This window comes from Dermacentor albipictus, chromosome 1 (genome assembly GCF_038994185.2).
Source record: "Dermacentor albipictus isolate Rhodes 1998 colony chromosome 1, USDA_Dalb.pri_finalv2, whole genome shotgun sequence".
In the NCBI taxonomy this organism is placed as follows: Eukaryota; Metazoa; Arthropoda; class Arachnida; order Ixodida; family Ixodidae; genus Dermacentor; species Dermacentor albipictus.
The window spans coordinates 202,750,739-202,770,970 of NC_091821.1; the positions used below are offsets into that span (position 1 = coordinate 202,750,739).

General features: G+C 49.0%; 2 protein-coding genes across 2 annotated transcripts in view; one reads left to right on the forward strand and one right to left on the reverse strand.

Moving 5' to 3' along the window:
• LOC135906656 (protein tiptop-like) overlaps window positions 1–20,232 on the reverse strand; it is a 455,200-nt gene that overhangs the window by 94,186 nt on the left and 340,782 nt on the right. The gene's annotated exons all lie outside the window — the stretch shown is intronic.
• On the forward strand, window positions 8,280–12,326 carry LOC135906668 (uncharacterized). The gene is made up of 3 exons (XM_065438207.1): window positions 8,280–9,543; window positions 10,639–10,736; window positions 11,513–12,326. Exons 1-3 carry the CDS (start codon window positions 9,109–9,111, stop codon window positions 12,039–12,041), a joined length of 1,062 nt encoding a protein of 353 aa, XP_065294279.1. The 5' UTR covers window positions 8,280–9,108; the 3' UTR covers window positions 12,042–12,326.

Sequence of the window (20,232 nt, forward strand, 5' to 3'; positions counted from 1 at the left end):
TATTTCTACCCGCACGAGCGAGCGTAACCGGGGAACGTGATCGCGCAGACCGCTCACGTCGCCCAGCCATGCGGCGTTCGCGCGCAGGGACGGCTCGTATAGCCTCGTGATGGCTCTTTGTCTTGTAAACAGAACGCTTGTTCGACCACTGCTCGTATGCGCGGTTTAAATAATAGGGCTTGGCAGACTTTGATTAATGATCAAAGGGTGTTCGCGGCGCGAAGGTCGACTGCTTTCGTGACGTCACGTGCTCTCGAGCGCACCATCGGCTCACCACAACCCTTTCTTCACCCGCGCCGAAGGGAACCGCTGCCTCATCGCGACCCTGCGTCATGCATCCGTCTCTTCAACCTCCCCCTCTTCGACGCCTTGATCTTTCTCAGGCAACGACTTGAGCGATATACGACGCCTTTGAGGATACTATAGTCTGAAAAATGCAAAATAAGAAGTGACGGAGGTAGCCGTTCAAAATAATAATGGCGTTGTTCGAGCAGCACATTGACGTCAGACAGCTGATGACTCGGGAAACAGAGCCCTGATACATCATACCGCGGCTGCGCATCAATTTACACCTCCGCGTCAGACGTGTCTGAAGAAAAGACACATCGTTATAGTGGACCCAGATGGTGCGCAGCCAGAAACGAATCTCTTTTAAGCTTCTAAGCAAGCGGAAAACCCGCCATAGACGCATGTTATACTGCGCTGTGACGCGGCTTGTCTTAACATAAAGGGACGCTGTGTTACGCTAAAAGCAACATCTGTCTTCTCTGAATCAGGTGTTGACGAATATGAAGTGAAGAGTTTTTCGTGATCCTCGACCAGCTCGTGCGGGGCTTTTTTCAGTAAGTTCTTGAGCGTAATCTGGGATATTTGCGACCAGAGCCGTTGCGTACGTTGATATATGTTCAAATAAGAATTTTCCGAGAAAAATAAACCAGCTATAATATTCGCTATAAAGCGCCACAAGTACAAGCGCAGTCGGACATGCATCGAAATCCGAGCACACCAGAACCGCCAACGATAAGCTGAAGACATGGAGCCTTGAAACAACGTTATGTATAGGCATGATTTTATGGGGTGCTGCTTTCCGGCAACTACATATGTTTGCAGGCATAGCACAGCAATACAAACGCACGTCTAGACAGAGCTTGAGGACGATGTGTGTCCGAACAGCGCTTATGTATTCAGCGGCTAACCTCCCCAGCACCAGCAGACAGAAAAGGGGGAAACGTCAAAATTGGGGGAGCGGGCACCGCCACGCTAACGGTCAGAAGCAGGCCACCTGGTGCGGCTACATTGGAGAGAGGCGGCGCACGATAACACGCGCCAGCGCCGTCGTGACCGTGACGTGATGCCGGCACGGCGGCCTTCGCCGACGGGAACTCGTCACTGCGAAGATAATGCGCGCGAGAATCGCCTCTAATTCACGCCAGAGCTGCGCCACTTCCAGGAAGGGCACGCGCCCTCCGGTCGGCCGCCACATCTGACCGGATCTCTAATTGCAACGAGCGGAGAGACAGACTGAGCGATAACTTCCTGTCGTGACGTCACCTTACGCGCGGGCGTGCTGGTCACCCATTCGTGCAACGGCCACTCGCGAACGCTGTTTAATGGACGGAGGTCAGGAACAGCGTGGATGGCATGCATGTTTGGTTCACGTACGCTGTTTGGTTCACGTACGCTGTTTGGTTCACGTACGTTCATGCACGCTGTTTGGTTCAGTACGTCGCGAGATGCGAGTAGCGCACGAGCAGCATATGTAATTGACAAGTACGATTTGCGTATACGAAACGCGCTCCATAAAGGCTTTACCCAAGAGTAGCCCGCGATCAACGCTACTTCTTCAAAGGCTGTTATAGTGGATGAGCGTACATGACGTTTGAAATTATTGCGGGCGTGCTTCTCCAGATTTTCGGCGGACGTTCCCTTATCAGGCTTGCTCGTGAAAGTGGATAATGCATTTACATTCACCGCTCTCGTTTTAGCGAGGTAGTCCCCGAAAGTGACTTGGATCGACAACGATAGGTGCGTTACGTAGTACATTATCAGGGCTACGCAGCGAGGAGCCCTCACAGTCTCTCGGGTACTCGGCAAATCGATTCGTTTGAATTGCCACATGACAGAATTATAATAAAGAAAGCTGGTGATCGGCACATTTATATAGGCTGGAACAACTTTACGTAGATTTAAGACCAGGATTGTGCATCCAGGAACACGCGGGAGACTCGAGGCGGAAGAGCAGGTTAGACACTACGACATACCTATAGGGGTATACCTGCAGAGAGGAAAGAGCAAGCGATTCATCGGTGCAATAAGGTCGCCCAAGAATGGCTTCTCCTGAAAAGCAATTCTTAGCCTCATCGAGCCCCCGTTTAAGGCAGCGATACACCCTGTCGTTTCACATAGCCGGCACGCTGACGTCACGGTGATCGTGCTGCTTCCGCTCCGACAGGCGTCGCGCGAGTAATATGCGGCTTGTTTCCTCGCAGCATAACGGATAAGCGGTGCGCAGGCCAAAGCTAATCTGCCGTTAACAGCAAGGCCACGAGCATCGTTAGCCCGTTTACCCCACAAGCATTTCTCCCGTTATGACCCGAGGCTCGCGTACACGGCCTGGACTCCATCAGCGGCGGACTCGGGGGGAGGGTGGGGGGGGGGGGACGCGTTTCCGGCGTCGCGCGCTCGTCTCCGCGCCACGAAGCGTCGCTCTCGTGGGCGCTCCGCTGTCGCAACAGAGACGCGCGGGCCGCGGGCGCTTCGCATTGAACGTTCGACGCGCAGAAGCGCGTGCCCGGCGCGAATAACTTATCCTCGGGCCACAATGCCCGGAGATTAGTGCAAACAATAGCCGGGCACACTCCGACAGCGGCGCCGCGGCCGAGGCTCACCGCGTGATGCGCAAGCGCGCAAGAAGCGGGCGACTTGTCAACAGGCGGCACCGTCTCCCTCCCCCGGCCCATTGTTCGCCGTGTCCTGGCGCGCACTTTCGCGCCGTGCTAAGGAGAGCGCGGCCGACCAACAGCCGCGCATAAATCATGCGGCCGACGATGTGGCGCATGTGCGCGAGCATGTCCGCGTAGCTTCAAGCCGGCGTTTCTTCGAGCGGCCGAGCTAAGCGACGCAAGAATGGTCATCATGTGGAAGGAGACACCTCAAGGCGACAGCGCGAGAATAAGGCCGCGCTTTCGAAACGGCGATTTGCAGCGGGCGCGACAGAAACGCACGCGCGTGCTCTCGCCCGCGGTCATTGTGCGGACGCGTCTGACACGGCAGGGGAAAAAATAAAATAAAATGAAGCAGCACCACCTTTGGAAACAATGACGTCGACACCAGTGTCAGACATACTCGGTTCAGTACCTCCTCCCCTCCCCTGCCTTCCTTTCTACTGCTCGGTTCTTGCGCATGTGTCGACCATGAGCGATAGGCTGCGAAGCACGAGCGAGCGGCGCCGCGTGTTTCACTTTGTTCTCTTTTTCCTTCCTTCGCGAAGTAAAAAAAAAAAAGAATGAAATTCATGGAAACAGAAGTGTCGCTGTATTCTTCAGCCGCCCGCACTCTCCGCAAACAAGTTGAAGTTCTGTCGAAGGAGCGCCGACATGTGCGTCACAAGGCAGGCCCGAACAATTGCGTCTCTGTCATTTTATGCGCTCCGTACATTAAGGCTAGGAGAGTAAAGAAGGCCCTTACTTGCCGACATTTTATTTTTTTTATTTTTGTTTCTTATGTGCAAGCGCAGTAAACCCGTCTATTGCAGCAAGCTGTGTCAACAGCTTCGGAGAGGGAGAGGTTCTCTTTAATGAATCCCGGAGGGGTCAGCCTGGTGGCACGCGTATATAGCATGCTACTCCAGATGAGCAGGATGAGAAATGGAATGATAGGCATGCTGCAGATCCGGACACCCAACTAACACAAAACACACCACAACACACAAACTAATTAAAGTATCTCGTTCAGCCCAGTGTCTCTCAGAACGGTTTCTAACAAGTACCTTTGTCGCGCGGCACCCGCGAGTAGCACTAGTCTGTGGCGCGAACCATCGCACAGCACTGGTCCATGCCTGGGCCAAGTACCTGGGGTAGCTCAAAGCATGAGAGCTATTGGTTTATATTCAGAGCGGGCATCAGAGTTAAACGAAATATGCAAATTGTGGGGTTTCACGAGCCAGAAACACGTTCGATAATGGAGCCCGCGGTAGTGGGGCACTTCGGATTAATTTTGACCACTTGGGGGCATTTAACGTACCCCTAAATCTAAGTGTACGCGTGCTTTTGCATTCCGCCTTCATCGAAATGCAACCGTCAAGGCCAGCATCAAACGCACGACCTCGAGCACAGCAGCAAAACGCCATAGACATTACTATAGGATATCGCGGCGGGTGACGTTACAGTTCGTCTTAACGTGAATAAGCCGAAAAAATTAGATTAAGTGGGCCATGTCTTCCCGAACGTCGCGCTCAGGGTGCAAACCCTGCGACAGCGTTTGCAGCTCTCTGAAGTGTTTGCTCCTCCTCGAACGAGCCCTCTGTGGCCCAGAAAGTGATGTCATCCGCATATATGTATCCGAGTTGCCGAATCCTATCTCTCTGGCCAGGCCATGCAGCGTCCCGTTGACGAGAATCGGCTATATGATTGCCCCTTGTGGCGTTCCCTTGTTTGGTATTTTGCATTGTGCGGAGCTCGTCTATCCTATGCATATGGTGGCCGTCCTATTAAGGAGAAAAGGATTGGACGTGGTCAAAAACTCTTTTCCCACAATTGATTTTTTTCGAGTTCCTTTAGCACGGCCTCGCGGGAGACGTTATGAAAGCCCCCTTGAGGTCTAGTGCTAAGATCAAATTTTCATTTCCATATCTAATTCATTCCAGTAAGTTTGCGGAGTAGGAAGGTGTCTTCTGTTGAGAATATTGATCTCAAGCCAATCATAGTAAGCGGGAATAGATTGTCCTCTTCCATATAATTTTGTAACCTGGTTTGCAGCCCTCGTTTGAACAGCTGACTCACGCACGACGTGAGTGATATGGGTCTTAAGGCGTTGAGAGATGCCGTTTTAACTGGTTTAGCGATCGAGATGACCATGGCATCCTTCCCCATTCCGGAGGTACCTTCCTCTTTTCCCAATTTTCCGAACTGAAAATATCCGTGATTCATTCCAATGGGCTGCTGTCTAGGTTCCGAATGACGGCGTTTGTGATTCCGTCCGTTCACGAGGCGGTGTGTTTCTTGGCTCCGTGTGCTGCCGCAAAAAACTTCGGCCCTGCTTATGGAAGCGTCCAGTTGATCGTTAGGTTGGCCACCTTATTCTCTAGTAGTGTTGTTTACTGTGTTGGGATACCTCGCTGGTGGGGGCTTGGGTGGGATTTGTCCCTCTTTCCACTCCGATGTATCGTTCTTTAAGCTTTTCTATCAATTCGTTCGTTCCTGTGAAATCGTCCGCAATTCTTTGCATCCTTCTGCTCTTTTCTGTTTTTGTGCTGGTAGTGTCTAGCATGCTAAGCAATGTGGACCATGTTCTGGCTGTGCCCAGTGTATTTTGGAGCTTGCATGGTGCAAAATTGTATCCGCCCGTCTTGTGACATGTTCGCTGCGTATTCACTGGCTTCTTCCGACATTTGGGCGATCCTGATTCTTGTTTAGTATTTGTAGTTTCAATCTCTTTATTAGTTTTTGTCTCTCGTCCCACATATTCACGAGATGTCCATCCACCACTGGAGTTTCCGCCGTTCTGGTGATGTTTTCAGAGGTGGACTCGTGATTGTTCTTAATGAGTCCTTTCCATCCCGCTATACCGGTGCGACTTTCCTCGTAGTTAGCTATTTGATATTGTACTTAGGGAATAAATTCCAGTCTGTCAGCGCCGCTTCTCCAATTACTTTCCGTATTTTGGGTGAGTCGGCCGATATGCTGATGATCTATAGTGATCTCTTGCCAAGTTTCAACCAGATTCGTCCACGCTGCACTTTTAATATTGTGTAATTACCAGACCCGGGGCCGCGTCTCTGCTCACATTGGTTCTGGTTCGTGTTGGAGTGGCCGGAGGAGTGATGAGCGTTAGGTTCATGTCTTCCATGATATTTTTCATCATTCTTCCCTTTGGTGTGTCTTTGTGGTATCCCCATTCTTTGCGCGGAGCACTGAAGTGTCCCACAATCACCAGTTTGGTACCCGCAAGAAGTGTGGTTTGCACAAAAATTTGTGGGATGTCAGTACCGATGTTTTTTGGAGGGCTGTAAATATTTGGTATTAGCATGTGCTTTTTGGCCCATTTGTTTGGTAAATGCTAATCAGCTGACAAATGGTGTCTTCTCTCTCGAAATTTGGGTCGATCGTTTTGGCCGTGATCTACTTGCTCACCAACGTCGCTACTCTTGGATTTTGAGGGTCGCCATTGCAGTTTGACTGGTCTTGCACCCCTCTCCTGCAAGCATATCGCATCCGGAGCGACTTGGGCTTTTACTATGAACAGTTGGAGAGCCACCGCTTTCCTGTGGAGCGAGCGACAGTGCCACTTCCAGATCTATAATTGCTCTGGACGTTTGCTGCTTGTTTCTCTGGCCTGGTTGTTGCATTAGCCGTGATTTCCGACCATGATTTTATTGTACTGACGCCTCTGTCTCCGACGATGGGAGAACATCCTACGAAGCCCGGTACTACAAGACGATCAATGGGCCGTACACCAGGATCGCGCAGCGGCCGCCAGATACTCCCTGTCGGTCCCTGCGTGGGAGACGCCCACTGCGCGCTGGCGTGCGTCCTGCAGGACCTTTATTAAAGTTTGTCCAATCCAATAACGCCTCTGTGCAGGAGGCGTCTGTGACTCTTCTACTGGCTTTACGTTTCGCCCTGCTCGCGTACAAACCTGCCCTTTTCTTTTGTGATATTTGCAACACGCTGACTGAAACTCCTTCATCAAATATTTCATGGTAAAACAGGCATTCGAAAGGAAATACACTTACACAGGCTTCATTATATCTCTGCACGTACTAATAATCGTTTCAAGATTTTAGAATATATCTTGTTTTAAGCGATATATGCATCTTTAAATGTGACCTCTGCATCATGCTAGAAATATTTCCCTACTACGACTTCACCATATAGCGCGATGGCTGCCGCGCGTCATGCAGTCGGAACGCGCCAGCGTCGGACTGTCACGTGAACTTCTTCAGCACCTGAGGGCTTGACGGGGTTGTGCAGCAATAAAAGCCATAATAAATGTTGTCTTTGCCTTGTCTTCCTGCCATACTTCCCAGAGCGTGCCGGGAGCTAGAGTGAGTGCTTTCGAAATTCGCAATTTTTACTGCAGCCCGTCTTTCTCTCTCTTCTTTACATTCCGACAGATACGCCTCTCCGAGAAGCTTCAAACCACACACTCGAAGTTTTACAGTCAAGTAAAATAATTACAGTAAACAAATCGGTAGTCATTTTACCAGTAAAAATGGTCAATTTGGCCAATCTATGTCAAAATTTGGGGTGGTTAAAGTCCTTTTTTCGACCGAAATTGCAAAGAAACGCTACTACATAAAAAAAAAATTTAGAAAAACCTTTCGAGGTTCCCCAGCCGAGGTTTTGCAGCATGACACACTAAAATCACTTTTATGGTAACTCTCTCGCGGAATCGTGTTTCACGTACTTGAGCAAATTTTGGAAGCACGTCAAGTGACAAATAATCCTGTTTTACCGAGAATATACTGAAATGACTGCGAGCAAGCTAGTAAATAACCGTGATTCTTTTCAAAAAAAAATCTAAGATGGTCGAGTGACACGTGTCGGAGGCACTTGCGGTGGAAGGGGCCAACATTAACGTTTTTGAAAAGGCGCTGCGCTACGCTCAAGTACCGCATACACGGCGCTTGCGCCGGCAATCAGACGTGCTATTTCAAAGAAGCAAAAAGGCGCGTATGTGTATGAGAATCAAACAGTAGGTTCACTTTTATGGTAACTTTTATGTATCGTAATCTGTATCTAATCTGCTCAGCATGCAGCGCGCTCTGTGTTCATGGCACGATACGCCCCCATGTGATAAGGGCGTTACCCGCCTGTTCACAACGTGTATAAAACCAGTGCTGAATAAACGCTGGGGCTCACTTTTGCCCAGCAAGTGACACACGACGTGTCGTCGTCTGCTCCACTCGATGCATGGTGTCAGAAGTGGTTAGCATGGCAATGCACTTCCTGCACGACGCGTGAAGACCAGCGATCCTGTGGCGGAAAATGGATTTCCTCAAAGCACCGGAGCCGCTCCTTACAACAGGCGACCTGCGCAAGAACTGGCAGCTCTTCAAACAAAGGTTTGAAATTTTCCTCACGGCGTCAGAGGTCGCAGAAAAGCCTCGGACTGAGTCCAAGAAGACAGCGTTGCTTTTGAGCGTCGCGGGCGCAGAGGCCATTGAAGTCTTTAACACCTTCACGTTTGCAGCAGGCGAGAAGAACGACGACTATGCCACAGTGGTGAAAAAATTTGATGAGTATTGCATTGCACAGACCAATGAGGTTCACGAGCGGTATATGTTCAGGAGAAGAATCCAAGCTGCTGGCGAACCAGTGGAGCATTTCTTACGAGACCTGAAGAATCAAGCACGTGCTTGCAACTTTGGAGCTTTGGCGGAATCGATGGTCAGGGACCAAATTGTGTTCGGGATAAATGACGACACGGTACGTGAAAAGCTCCTCAGGGACAACAACTTGACCCTGCAGAAATCAGAACAAGCCTGTAAAGCAGCTGAAGCATCAGCAACTCGCAAGGAAATGTGGAACCAGGAACACCAAGTGCATCCTATCAGCAGGACTAGCACGAGCCGCGAAAACCGAGAAGACACGTTATGACTGCCGAAACTGCGGCGGAAAACACTCCCCAAGAAGGTGCCCTGCTTTTGGAAAAACGTGCCGGAGATGTCAGCGGAAAAACCACTTTGCCAGATGTTGTAAAGCGACGGCAGTTGTTGGCGAGTTGCAAAGCGGCCAAGACGATTTCGAGATTCTCGACGTATCCGCAAAGAATGTGTCCAGCAAGCATGACTGGACGGTGGAAGTCCAAATCAAGAACGTGGCAGTTCAGTTAAAGGTTGACACGGGATCGCAGGCAAATTTGTTGCCTTATGGATTATACGCCAAAATGAACCCACAGCCGCCCCTGTACCCCAGCAGCGCGATTTTACGCTCCTACGGCGGAGATGTAATCAAACACATTGGCGTCATGCGGGCCGAAGTCTCTTTAAATGGTTGCATTGCCATGCTGAGCTTTTTCGTGGCACGAAAGGGGCGCCAAGCAATCCTAGGACTTGAGGCGAGTGAACGCCTGGGACTGATTTCACGCGTGAACAGCGTGTCGCAAAACAGCTCTGAAGAAGTGGTTGCCAGCTTTCGTCACCTTTTCACTGGCACCGGCTGCGTCAAACGAGTATACCACATGGTGCTTCGCAAGGACGCCACGCCAGTGGTTCAGAGACCTCGTCGAGTGCCACTGGCTTTAGAGGAGCCACTTCGGGAGGAGTTGTCACGTATGGAACAAGCCGGAATAATTGCAAAAGTCACTGAGCCAACAGACTGGGTGAGTCCCCTTGTTATCGTACGAAAGAAAGACGGGAAGCTGCGAGTCTGCATGGACCCCAGGAAAATGAGTGCCTCAAGCGCGAGCACTACGCGATGCCGAGGCGGGAAGACATAGAGGCCGAGCTGGCCGGCGCAAGAGTATTCACTCGCCTAGATGCAAACGCAGGGTTTCACCAAATTCCCTTAGATGACGAGACGTCTAGGATATGCACTTTTGCGACACCCTTCGGCCGCTATCGATTTTTGCGACTGCCTTTCGGAATATCATCAGCGTCCGAAGTATTTCAGCAAACCCTAAGTGAAATTTTTGACGCGCTTCCTGGCGTTAGAGTGTATGTCGATGACATACTCGTGTGGGGCAATTCCCAACAAGAGCACGACCAACGTCTAAGATCAGCGCTAGAAGCGGCAGAACGTGCGGGCCTTACGTTCAATCCAGCAAAGTGCGAGTTTGGCGTTCAACAAATTGAATTCCTGGGCGACGTGATAAACGAAGAAGGAATCCGTCCAAATGCATCCCATGTTGAGTGCATGTTGCAGATGGCACCCCCTAGTGATAAACTAGCAGTTCAACGCATGCTGGGTGTCGTGAACTATTTTGGAAAGTTTTTGCCAACACTAGCAGAAAGGACAACGCTTCTCAGAAGCTTGCTAAAAAAAGACACTGTTTTCGAATGGTCGGCAAATCACGAAAAAGAGTGGAGAGCGCTGTGCGACAGCCTTAGCAAGCAGCCCTTGCTATCAGTTTTTGACCCTGAAAAAGAAACCAGGTTATCATGCGATGCGTCACAAAACGGAATCGGTGCTGCCTTGCTGCAGTATCACAACGGTGCATGGAAACCGGTTGCGTACGCCTCCAGAGTGCTTACTGATACGCAGCAACGCTATTCACAAACTGAAAAGGAAGCAATGGCCATAGTTTTCGGCTGCGAGAAATTTCACCATTTCATGTATGGGCGGAAGGTTGTCGTTGAGACTGACCATCGTCCGTTGATCTCCATATCGCAGAAGGCGATCGGTGACATGCCGCCAAGACTGCAGCGATTTTTTTTGCGTCTGCTACGCTATGACATTTTAATGCATTATGTTCCAGGAAAACAGCTTCTACTGGCGGACATGCTGTCCAGGGCTTCCGTTAAGGGCGCAGCAGATAACGCAGACAACAACAACGACGACGTCGAAGTGCACGCAGTAAGTGTGGTTGATTCTCTTGTCAGCGAAACCACGTGGAAAAAACTGGCTTCCGAGACACGAAAGGACACGCAGCTCGCCGCTGTGCTAAAGCACCTGGAGAACGGGCAACCAATTGAAGGACCGTTCAAGCCTTTTGCCGCTGAGCTATCGGAAGTAAAAGGGGTTCTCTTGAAAGGCTGTAAGATTGTCATTCCGGCCAGTATGAGGCGCGATATGTTGGCAAGAACTCATCAAGGCCACATGGGAATTAACAAGTGCAAAGAAAGGGCACGGCGCCTGGTGTTCTGGCCAGGAATGAACACTGATATCGAGACGTTTGCACAGGCATGTTCTGTATGTAAAACGTACGCTTACAAGTTGCCGCAAGAGCCTTTGATTATGCGTCCGGTTCCAGACCAACCATGGTACCGCGTCGGCATGGACATTTTTAGCCACGCAGGTCGGTCCTACTTGTGTGTTTATGATGCCCTATCGAATTTTCCCGAAGTCCAACAGCTCGTAGACACTTCAGCAAAAACTACTGTAGATGCAGCAAGTGCCATATTTTCCAGATATGGCATACCTGTAGAGGTATGCACTGATAACGGGCCTCAGTTTTCCAGTAGAGAATTTGCCATGTTCTCAAAAGTGTACGATTTCAAACACGTGACCTCAAGCCCGTATTTTCCCCGCTCCAACGGACTCGCCGAAAAGGGGGTACAAGTAGTCAAGGGAATCTTGAAGAAAACAACTGAAGCTAAACAAGACTTTTGGCTTGGTCTTCTCGCTTACAGGTCAACTCCACTGGAATGCGGCTGGTCACCAGCCGAAATATTACAGGGACGCTCGCTGCGAACAACTCTACCAGCCGTTCAGGTCGGACAAAGCCGGCGGGTTGACAAACGCCAGCAAAAAGACTACTCAAGAGGGCCACTCGCACCGCTCAACAACGGCGAAACGGTCAGAATAAAAGACAGCTCATCATGGAGAAGAAAGGCTCGGGTTCTTCAGTCGTCTGGTCAACCAAGGTCATACGTTGTCATGACTGAAGACGGGCAACTCTTGCGACGCAACCGCGAGCATCTGCTGCCAACCAGAGAATCTTTTCGCCTTAGCGGTCCTCCTCACGACGACGAAGGTGTTTTTCAAGAATACGCTGCCCCTGCCAGCACACAACACGACCCAGAGGCGGCGCAAAACCCAAACAGCACAGCGAGCATTGTGCCGACAGTTCTGCAACAAGCAGCTGCTCCAAGGACTACAAGACAACGCAGACCACCTCGGCGCTTAATGTATGACGCGAACTTTCAACAAGTGCCGTGACTGTATTCAGTGCTCTGATCTTTGCTGTAGTTTTGGATGTGCAGTGATTCTTTAACTTTCTTTTTGTTCTCCCGAGCTAAAAGCGCTCCTTGTCCTTAGTTTTTTTTTTTTCGTTACGAAGGGGGATGTATCGTAATCTGTATCTAATCTGCTCAGCATGCAGCGCGCTCTGTGTTCATGGCACGATACGCCCCCATGTGATAAGGGCGTTACCCGCCTGTTCACAACGTGTATAAAACCAGTGCTGAATAAACGCTGGGGCTCACTTTTGCCCAGCAAGTGACACACGACGTGTCGTCGTCTGCTCCACTCGATGCAGCTGCCGCGCGTCATGCAGTCGGAACGCGCCAGCGTCGGACTGTCACGTGAACTTCTTCAGCACCTGAGGGCTTGACGGGGTTGTGCAGCAATAAAAGCCATAATAAATGTTGTCTTTGCCTTGTCTTCCTGCCATACTTCCCAGAGCGTGCCGGGAGCTAGAGTGAGTGCTTTCGAAATTCGCAATTTTTACTGCAGCCCGTCTTTCTCTCTTCTTTACATTCCGACAGATACGCCTCTCCGAGAAGCTTCAAACCACACACTCGAAGTTTTAGTCAAGTAAAATAATTACAGTAAACAAATCGGTAGTCATTTTACCAGTAAAAATTGTCAATTTGGCCAATCTATGTCAAAATTTGGGGTGGTTAAAGTCCTTTTTTCGACCGAAATTGCAAAGAAACGCTACTACATAAAAAAAAAATTTAGAAAAACCTTTCGAGGTTCCCCAGCCGAGGTTTTGCAGCATGACACACTAAAATCACTTTTATGGTAACTCTCTCGCGGAATCGTGTTTCACGTACTTCAGCAAATTTTGGAAGCACGTCAAGTGAGAAATCCTGTTTTACCGAGAATATACTGAAATGACTGCGAGCAAGCTAGTAAATAACCGTGATTCTTTTCAAAAAAAAATCTAAGATGGTCGAGTGACACGTGTCGGAGGCACTTGCGGTGGAAGGGGCCAACATTAACGTTTTTGAAAAGGCGCTGCGCTACGCTCAAGTACCGCATACACGGCGCTTGCGCCGGCAATCAGACGTGCTATTTCAAAGAAGCAAAAAGGCGCGTATGTGTATGAGAATCAAACAGTAGGTTGTTGTTGTTTTTACCTTTACAGGCATTGTGACACGCCAAACACTGGTCGATTGATTGATTAATTTCTACGAAACTAAGGACGTTGGCAACATACGTTTGGTCCCGTGATAACTATTTTGCCCCTTCGCAAAGTGCGCGTGATACGCAAATTAAATGACAACGACGCGCGAGCCGCCAAATCAGGGGCTTCATGCGATATCGCGTCAATCTCGTTAGGCAGCTCCGAAATTCCCCTCGACGAAGAAGGCCGCCGCCGAACGTTTCGTCGCTCTTTCATGACCAGCCAACTGCGCACTTTGGCGCGTCGCAATAATTTTCGTATTCACTCCGCGCTCGAGCATGTGTTTTCCGCTTTCCTGACGACAGACGTCGGGAGCTCACTGTCGGGAAAGGCCCCCGTGACACGCTGAGTGTACATATGCGACCGAGTGACACAAACAACGAGAGCTGTAAGGCTCGCCAGCTCGATTCGGAGACTGTAAACACGATGGGGCTCGTGGGCTGATTAATTGACCAGATTAGGCACGCTCACCAGAAACTATCCCGCAACTGCCCGCTGCACATTGCGTGCGGTGTTTTCCACCGCGTCGGCAAGGAGGACGACAAACAGGCGGAACGTGGTATAAGCACTCGAGGCGACGGCAGCGATTGATCAAGGTGCGGTATCACGGGTGTCAACACGTCGGTCCTCACCTTCTAACAGCCAGTGAACGGTCTGCAGCCGGGTATACTTACACCGAACACGGAATGGACAACTGGACGATCGCGTGGCCGACGCATTCGCGGGTGTTTAGAATAAAAGCGCTTGTTAGCAGTTTTCCACAGCCCTTAGAGATCCTTGTCTGAAACCGGAGTACAGAGGGCACCAAACGTGGCATCAAGAAGTGAAGTGAAAGAAGTTCACCCCGACAGACCGTACAAAGTTGACGAGTAAGAGTTCACATAGTGCTAACAGGAAGAGACAATGCGCTGCTCAAGATTGCAGCGCAAATGAAGGGAACTGTGGAGCGTACGCAGACGCGTACCTAACAATGATGAAGACACATACACTTATTTTCACAAGATCACGCTTCATGTAACCTCGTGTATGCTACTATATCACACGTGGCACAATCAATACTGGATCCAATGACTCGTATAAGGTAGCCGAGGAGCGATAATTCCACTTTCTCGCGACGGGCGAAGAATTTAAGGAATGTTTCGCATCCGAACGATGACCCCATTAGCGAGCGCACTGCATGGGTAGACTAATATGTGCAGCCACCGTGTGAGCAGCGATGAAGCGTAGCTGGTTGAGTGGCTATAGCTGAGCCACTCAGCAATAACTGCAAATGAACCCTGTTTCATTTACCGCATGCTTGATTGGGACCTAGGTGTGAAACTGCACGCTTATACAGTACACCAGTGTAAAGTGCAGAACCAACTTTCATAAACATACTCATAAACATAAACATAAACATAAACATAAACATAAACATAAGCTCTTGAACAGGGTGTTCCGCGTAAGTGAATATATTTTAAAAAATTATCTGGGAGATCTTGAAGAGCCTCGGAGCAGGTCTGTGCTGACGCGTCTCAAATATACGGGTCTCGATGGTCTCGACTCTCATTTGTAGCGCTCATATACGCGTGTGATCTGATTTGCTGTGGTTTGCTACCACTTGTGTTGCCCCCTTCTTTTTAAAGTCAAAGTCTTTCCTAGCAGTTACTACGGCGTTTCCGTGTCGCGTACGTTCATAGCCTCTTTCGTGGGCCGATCGCGGTGATATTGTGAAGCCTAAAAATGTGGGCCGATATTTGCCACTGGGTATGTGTTCCCGGGACCACTGGCCGCCGTGATATCCCGAAATATGTGTGTATGTAATAACCAAAGTTCAATAAAATTATCCGACGGCACGATTTGAAAAAGAACCCTTAGCCCAGCAGCCCGATATACTCTAACGATTAGGCCACAGGCGCATGCCAAACCAAAGCACGCTGAGTAAAACATCCTTAAGCATTTCCCGCGAGCAAGCCAGTGTGTTGACACTTGGCCCGCTTTAATCGAATGCCAACACATCGACCACTCCACCCGATATCTTGCCGTCTTCGAGAACTGCACATAAAAAATACCGATTTCTCTAGTTTTAATGCGTTTTCTGGAGAACATAAATCGGATTACCTGTAGGATTTCTCTTTGCGTGAGAATTTGAACGCCAGATTGCGAAAGATGTCTCGGCGTGTTCGTGCTTCCATCCCACAGACTGGTGCACAGAAGAAGCTATATTCTAAGACGTCCGGGTAGATACAGCTTCGCTTGCTGGACGCAGACGCTGCCTGTTTGCGCCATCGTTTTCCCAACACGTATAGTAGCCATGGCAGTGCCTCTCGGTGCGGCGTTCCTGCAGCAAAGCATCGCGTACCTCACATCGCAAGAACGTGCCCCCGAGCATTGATTGTCAGAACGCCGGCCGAGGAGATCCAGCGAAACGCCAAAGCAAGGAGGGCCCGCGCGCCGCGACCACCCCGTGGTCCAGACGCAGGCACACAACGTGCTGCTGCACGTCCGGCGCACGCTGCCGCTCAACGCCTGAGGTGCACACTGAGGGAACAGGAGGCTACAAGCGACAACAGCAGCCTGCAGTTCTTAACCGGCGCTGCTCGCGGTCATCGATGTTCGTGGGTGTCTGCGCACGCCACACCGCGAGTGTTTGTACTTAGTCAGCTTATGTTTACGGCAATTCATACTGCCACTAAAGCTACGAGCCTCACTGCGCGTAATTTTCTGTCAAGTTGTTATCGCGGTCATTCCTCCATCCTGATGGCGAAATTGTAATTTTTCAAAATAAATCAATCAATGAAATTGTCCAACGGCTGGATTCGAACTGGAGAGCACAGAAGCACGATACTGTAAACATTGCGATATACGGGCTCTTTTCCCCTTTAACGGCACCCCTTATAATTGGATCGTAGTTTGAACATGTTAAATACTGTAAATTATTTAATATTAATGAACGCGTCATCATACGCAAAAATATGGGCCGATCGCGAAAATAGTGCACCCTCCTAGTTTGTGCCGATCCTGAAGATGATGCAGTCAAAACATTTATCAGCCCGACGCCCCTTCTACTCCCTTCACGCGAGGAGTCACGCGATACAGTGCGGTGCGCACTGCCTCCTCCCCTATCTGACCCCCCAGCTCAATCAGGAACTCTGCCTTTCATCGACTTCAACTGTAGGCTGAAGCGAGCTGGCAATTTTCTTCTGAAATGGGCACCACGCCCACCCTCCTGGAGAGGAAATACAAAAAATTGGCATGGCGATTTCTTTCATATCACTATCTGTGGTGTCCTTATATGCCATCGTGATTAATAATGATAATAATGGCAGCGTAATATTGCGATCAATGAAAACAGTTAGCTATTGTTGAAGCTAGAAAAAAGAAGAAGCGTTTCGCATGGAAGGATAAACGCCTATGAGTTAAAGCAATGGCGCAGGTGGCTTTATAGAGTTTCCTACAATAACAACTAGAGGGAACTCTCGCGCTGCAATCGTTGAGCCACCATGGGAATGATGGGTAGTACATGGATTTGCGTGCGTGCGCTGCCTGTCCGTCGTTATCCTCAGGTCCAGAGTAATGGAGCACACGATCCAGTGGAACACTATGAGCACCGCCAACGGCGAGCAAATAACAGAAAATTGAAAATGAATGCATAATCGTTCTATCGCTCCCGAAGTGTTTGTCACCTAGAAGGACTGAACTGGAAATGTTCGCGACACGAACAAAAGATGTGTTCAGGTGTGGGCTTAAAAGTGTGCGCCTCGTGTTGAAGCCGCCAAGTACACAGACATTAGCGCAGTGTATGCGTCCCTTCCATTTTAATGTCGCCCGCCACGACTGCACAAGAAGTCGCGATAGGCGCCAGGTGTCCTAGAAAGGCACCTGGATTGAAAACAACAAATTTCCGTGCGCGAAAACGTCGTAAGGCTATTGTGCTGGCTGTTCTGGAAACTGGTAGAACGCTTAGGTCGAGAAGCTTCACCACACTCTTCTTCTACACCGCCCCCCCCCCCCCCCCCTTCAGCGTTCAACAGCTCACAGGCGTTAACCGACGAAGTACTACGCAGAGAGCTCAATCAGAAAAAAAAAAGGTCTCGACATAATTTCACTTTCTACCTGATCCTTGAGACTGTTGCGCATAGGAAGGCGTCCAAAAGTCCTTCCGGCTGCGGTCTCGTCAGCCTGCGCAACATGTAGAATTGTTCGCGCGTGCAAACGCGTGGAACAAGAGACGCACACGGCAGCACCGGAAGCCACCGTGTTTGCTCAGTCACCGTTCCAACGTGCGCAGAGTGGATCGACAATGGCATACGTGCGCTTCCCGACCCCCTATCGCACGCCAGCTTGCGTGTCGTCGCGTTTCCGCCGAGAACAGTCCTATACATTGCAGGACCTGTTACGCAACCGTGCGGCGAGGGAGTCGCGGCGCCGATTGCGTTCTTGACCAGAGAGCAGCGACTCCATCCTTGGCAGAAATTACCAATATCAGCTGCTGATTTTTCGATATTAAACGTAAACAAAAAAATCTGTCTTTAGAAATTGTCCATTCGACTAAAGCCGGTAAACGCCAGTGTTTGAACGCCTTTGTCCTGAAATTATCCTTCCGGTTTATAGATGCCAGATCAAGCTGTTGTTACGGCCACTGTCAATTTCGCCGGAGGAGGGTATAGCAAACCCTCTTAACCGTTTATTCCAAGTCGAGCAAAGGCAGAATAGGCGTATGCGAACGCAAGGCGAAAATTCTACAGCAATAAAGCGGAGTGGAATATATATATATAGATATATATATAAGTTCTTCCTCCTGCCTTCATCTAGATCTAGATTTCTGTTCTCAGTGAGCGCACATATATTTCTAGAAGTGCTCGCGGTGACTTTCTGCGGAAAGCTATAAAGCAAGAAGTCTCTCCTCGTTGCATGCGTCAGGGACCGCTTCATTCACCGCAGAAATAATCATTAAAAAAGTACATGGCGCTTTAGCAGTGGAAAGTTTTTTTTGTGTGTGTGTGTGCGTGAAGCAGAACTCAGAAGTATATGGCGGGCACCACAAGGGTCGTCTACGTCATTTCGTTGTTCTGCGGGAATCTGCACGAGAACAAACGGGATGATGCGTCAATGTGGTCAAAAAAGGACGAGACGCCATTGTTGAAGAATACGCGGCCTTTTCCGTTGTCCGTGCATGTTAGCGTATTAGTTGTCCGTGACGTCGTTTCGCAATAATGAGAAAAAGTATATGAAATACCAAGGAAAGGAATACGCATCAAGCAGTGTTTTTAAGAACATGGTAAAGATCCGTTATCAGTGTCGTCAGTTAAATGAACAACTGAATATATCATTATCGTTTGCAGAAAACGCGCATATTATGCCGTTTGAAACCAAAGATCGCGTATGAAATTTACCTCTATGCGCGTTAAAAAGAGGCAGCGGAAAGTTTGAACGTAGAGCGCACAAACAGAAAAAGGTCAAGACGAAGCAAATGACGCCATACAGCGCAAAGCTTTGCTGCGGATTTTAAAGGGTCTATTTTTCCTTTATTTTACCCGTTTTCTTGTGAATAGAGACTTGACGTTCAGTGGTAGCTCGGTGGTTATAGCGTTCTGTTGCTGAGCGTGAGGCAACTCAGCCATATCCCGACCTCAGCGGTCACATTACGATGAGGTCAGAGTGTAAAATAAACTATCGTGTACTTTAGACATTTCGAGGTGGTCAAAATCAATCTGGAGAATTTGTGTCGCTCGTAGGCCGCGGTGGGAACATTAAGACGTTAAAACCCGAATTACAAAAAAAAAAGAAGCCTTAAAGAATCGTTTAGAGCGCGCGATCCGAACGAAACGTTCTTTTTAGGTCAGACACTATACTGTAGCATTGCGTGGGTTCTTAGTGGCTGCGGCGTTGGGCTGCTAAGCACGAAGTCGCATGATCGAATCTTGGCCACGGCGGCCGCAGTCTCCCACTATATTATATATATAATATAGTGGGAGACTCCCACTATATATATATATATATATATATATATATATATATATATACAATTTAGCGTAGCCTTGACTGATGCCGCTAAATAAATGATAAGGCGTACGCACAGACAAGATTTTAGCACATTTAACGGTGTGAACACATCTGTCGCCAGACGAGTACTCTAAAAGGCACCCCAAAGGCACCCTACAAGAAATAAAGAAAAAATACGCGAACGAGGAACAGAATTAAGAACTACTTTGGTTCTTTCGTGTATGTTTCACGCTTTCTTCAGATCTTTTCCTATCGTCTTCTGAACTTATTAAACTTCCTGTATCAGAGACAAAGCAATCCAACAATAAAGAAGCCACAAAGAAAAAAATCAAAAGAAAGAAAAATCAGTATCGTGTACTTGAATGCGTGAACTTCAGCACGAAATGAGATACTATATTCACCACCCCACACCGCACTCAATGAGCTGTAGCGTTCTGATATGTCTATATGTACATATATACTTTGCACAGCAATTTTGCTTGGGCATTGTTGTTGCATCGTTTGTAACGATAACGTTCAGTAAACGGTTTCAATAGCGCTTTAACATCAGAATATGTTTCATATAGCACAAGTTCTTTCTTCTTCTCCTTCTTCTTCCTTTTTTTTTATTAGCTGTATGCAAGGAGATGTTGCATGGTGCCTGTTAGACAGCGCCGGCTACGCGTACTCCTCTTCTCCTAATTCATGAATGAGCTAAAAAAATAGCAAAAAAAAACAGCATACAAAGAATAGAGAAAGGACAACAGTAACAACAGTTCTAAAGTTCGCGTACACACAACAAAAATAATTGTCTCTCATCAGTTCACTAGCGTTCGAGTGTTCATGTTGACGTGCCCGTGATCGTTGCCAGTTGGTGACGTGCCCATGTCGTTGCCAATAGGGCTGCTGATGTCCCACCCCAACTGATTCCCTCAAACCGACGAAGAACGCTGATAAACCCATTCACTTTCTCCTCTAGTGCTTTTACTTGCACAGCCCATGACAATCGCCTGTCAACAACGACGCCCAGAAACT

Bases quoted from the DNA above. Each gene is read 5' to 3' on its own strand.
- LOC135906668 (XM_065438207.1), top strand. From the start codon at position 9,109: ATGAACCCACAGCCGCCCCTGTACCCCAGCAGCGCGATTTTACGCTCC. The intron at 9,544-10,638 runs GTGAGTCCCCTT...ATTATGTTCCAG, and splicing joins TCACTGAGCCAACAGACTGG to GAAAACAGCTTCTACTGGCG. The intron at 10,737-11,512 runs GTAAGTGTGGTT...TCTCGCTTACAG, and splicing joins ACGACGTCGAAGTGCACGCA to GTCAACTCCACTGGAATGCG.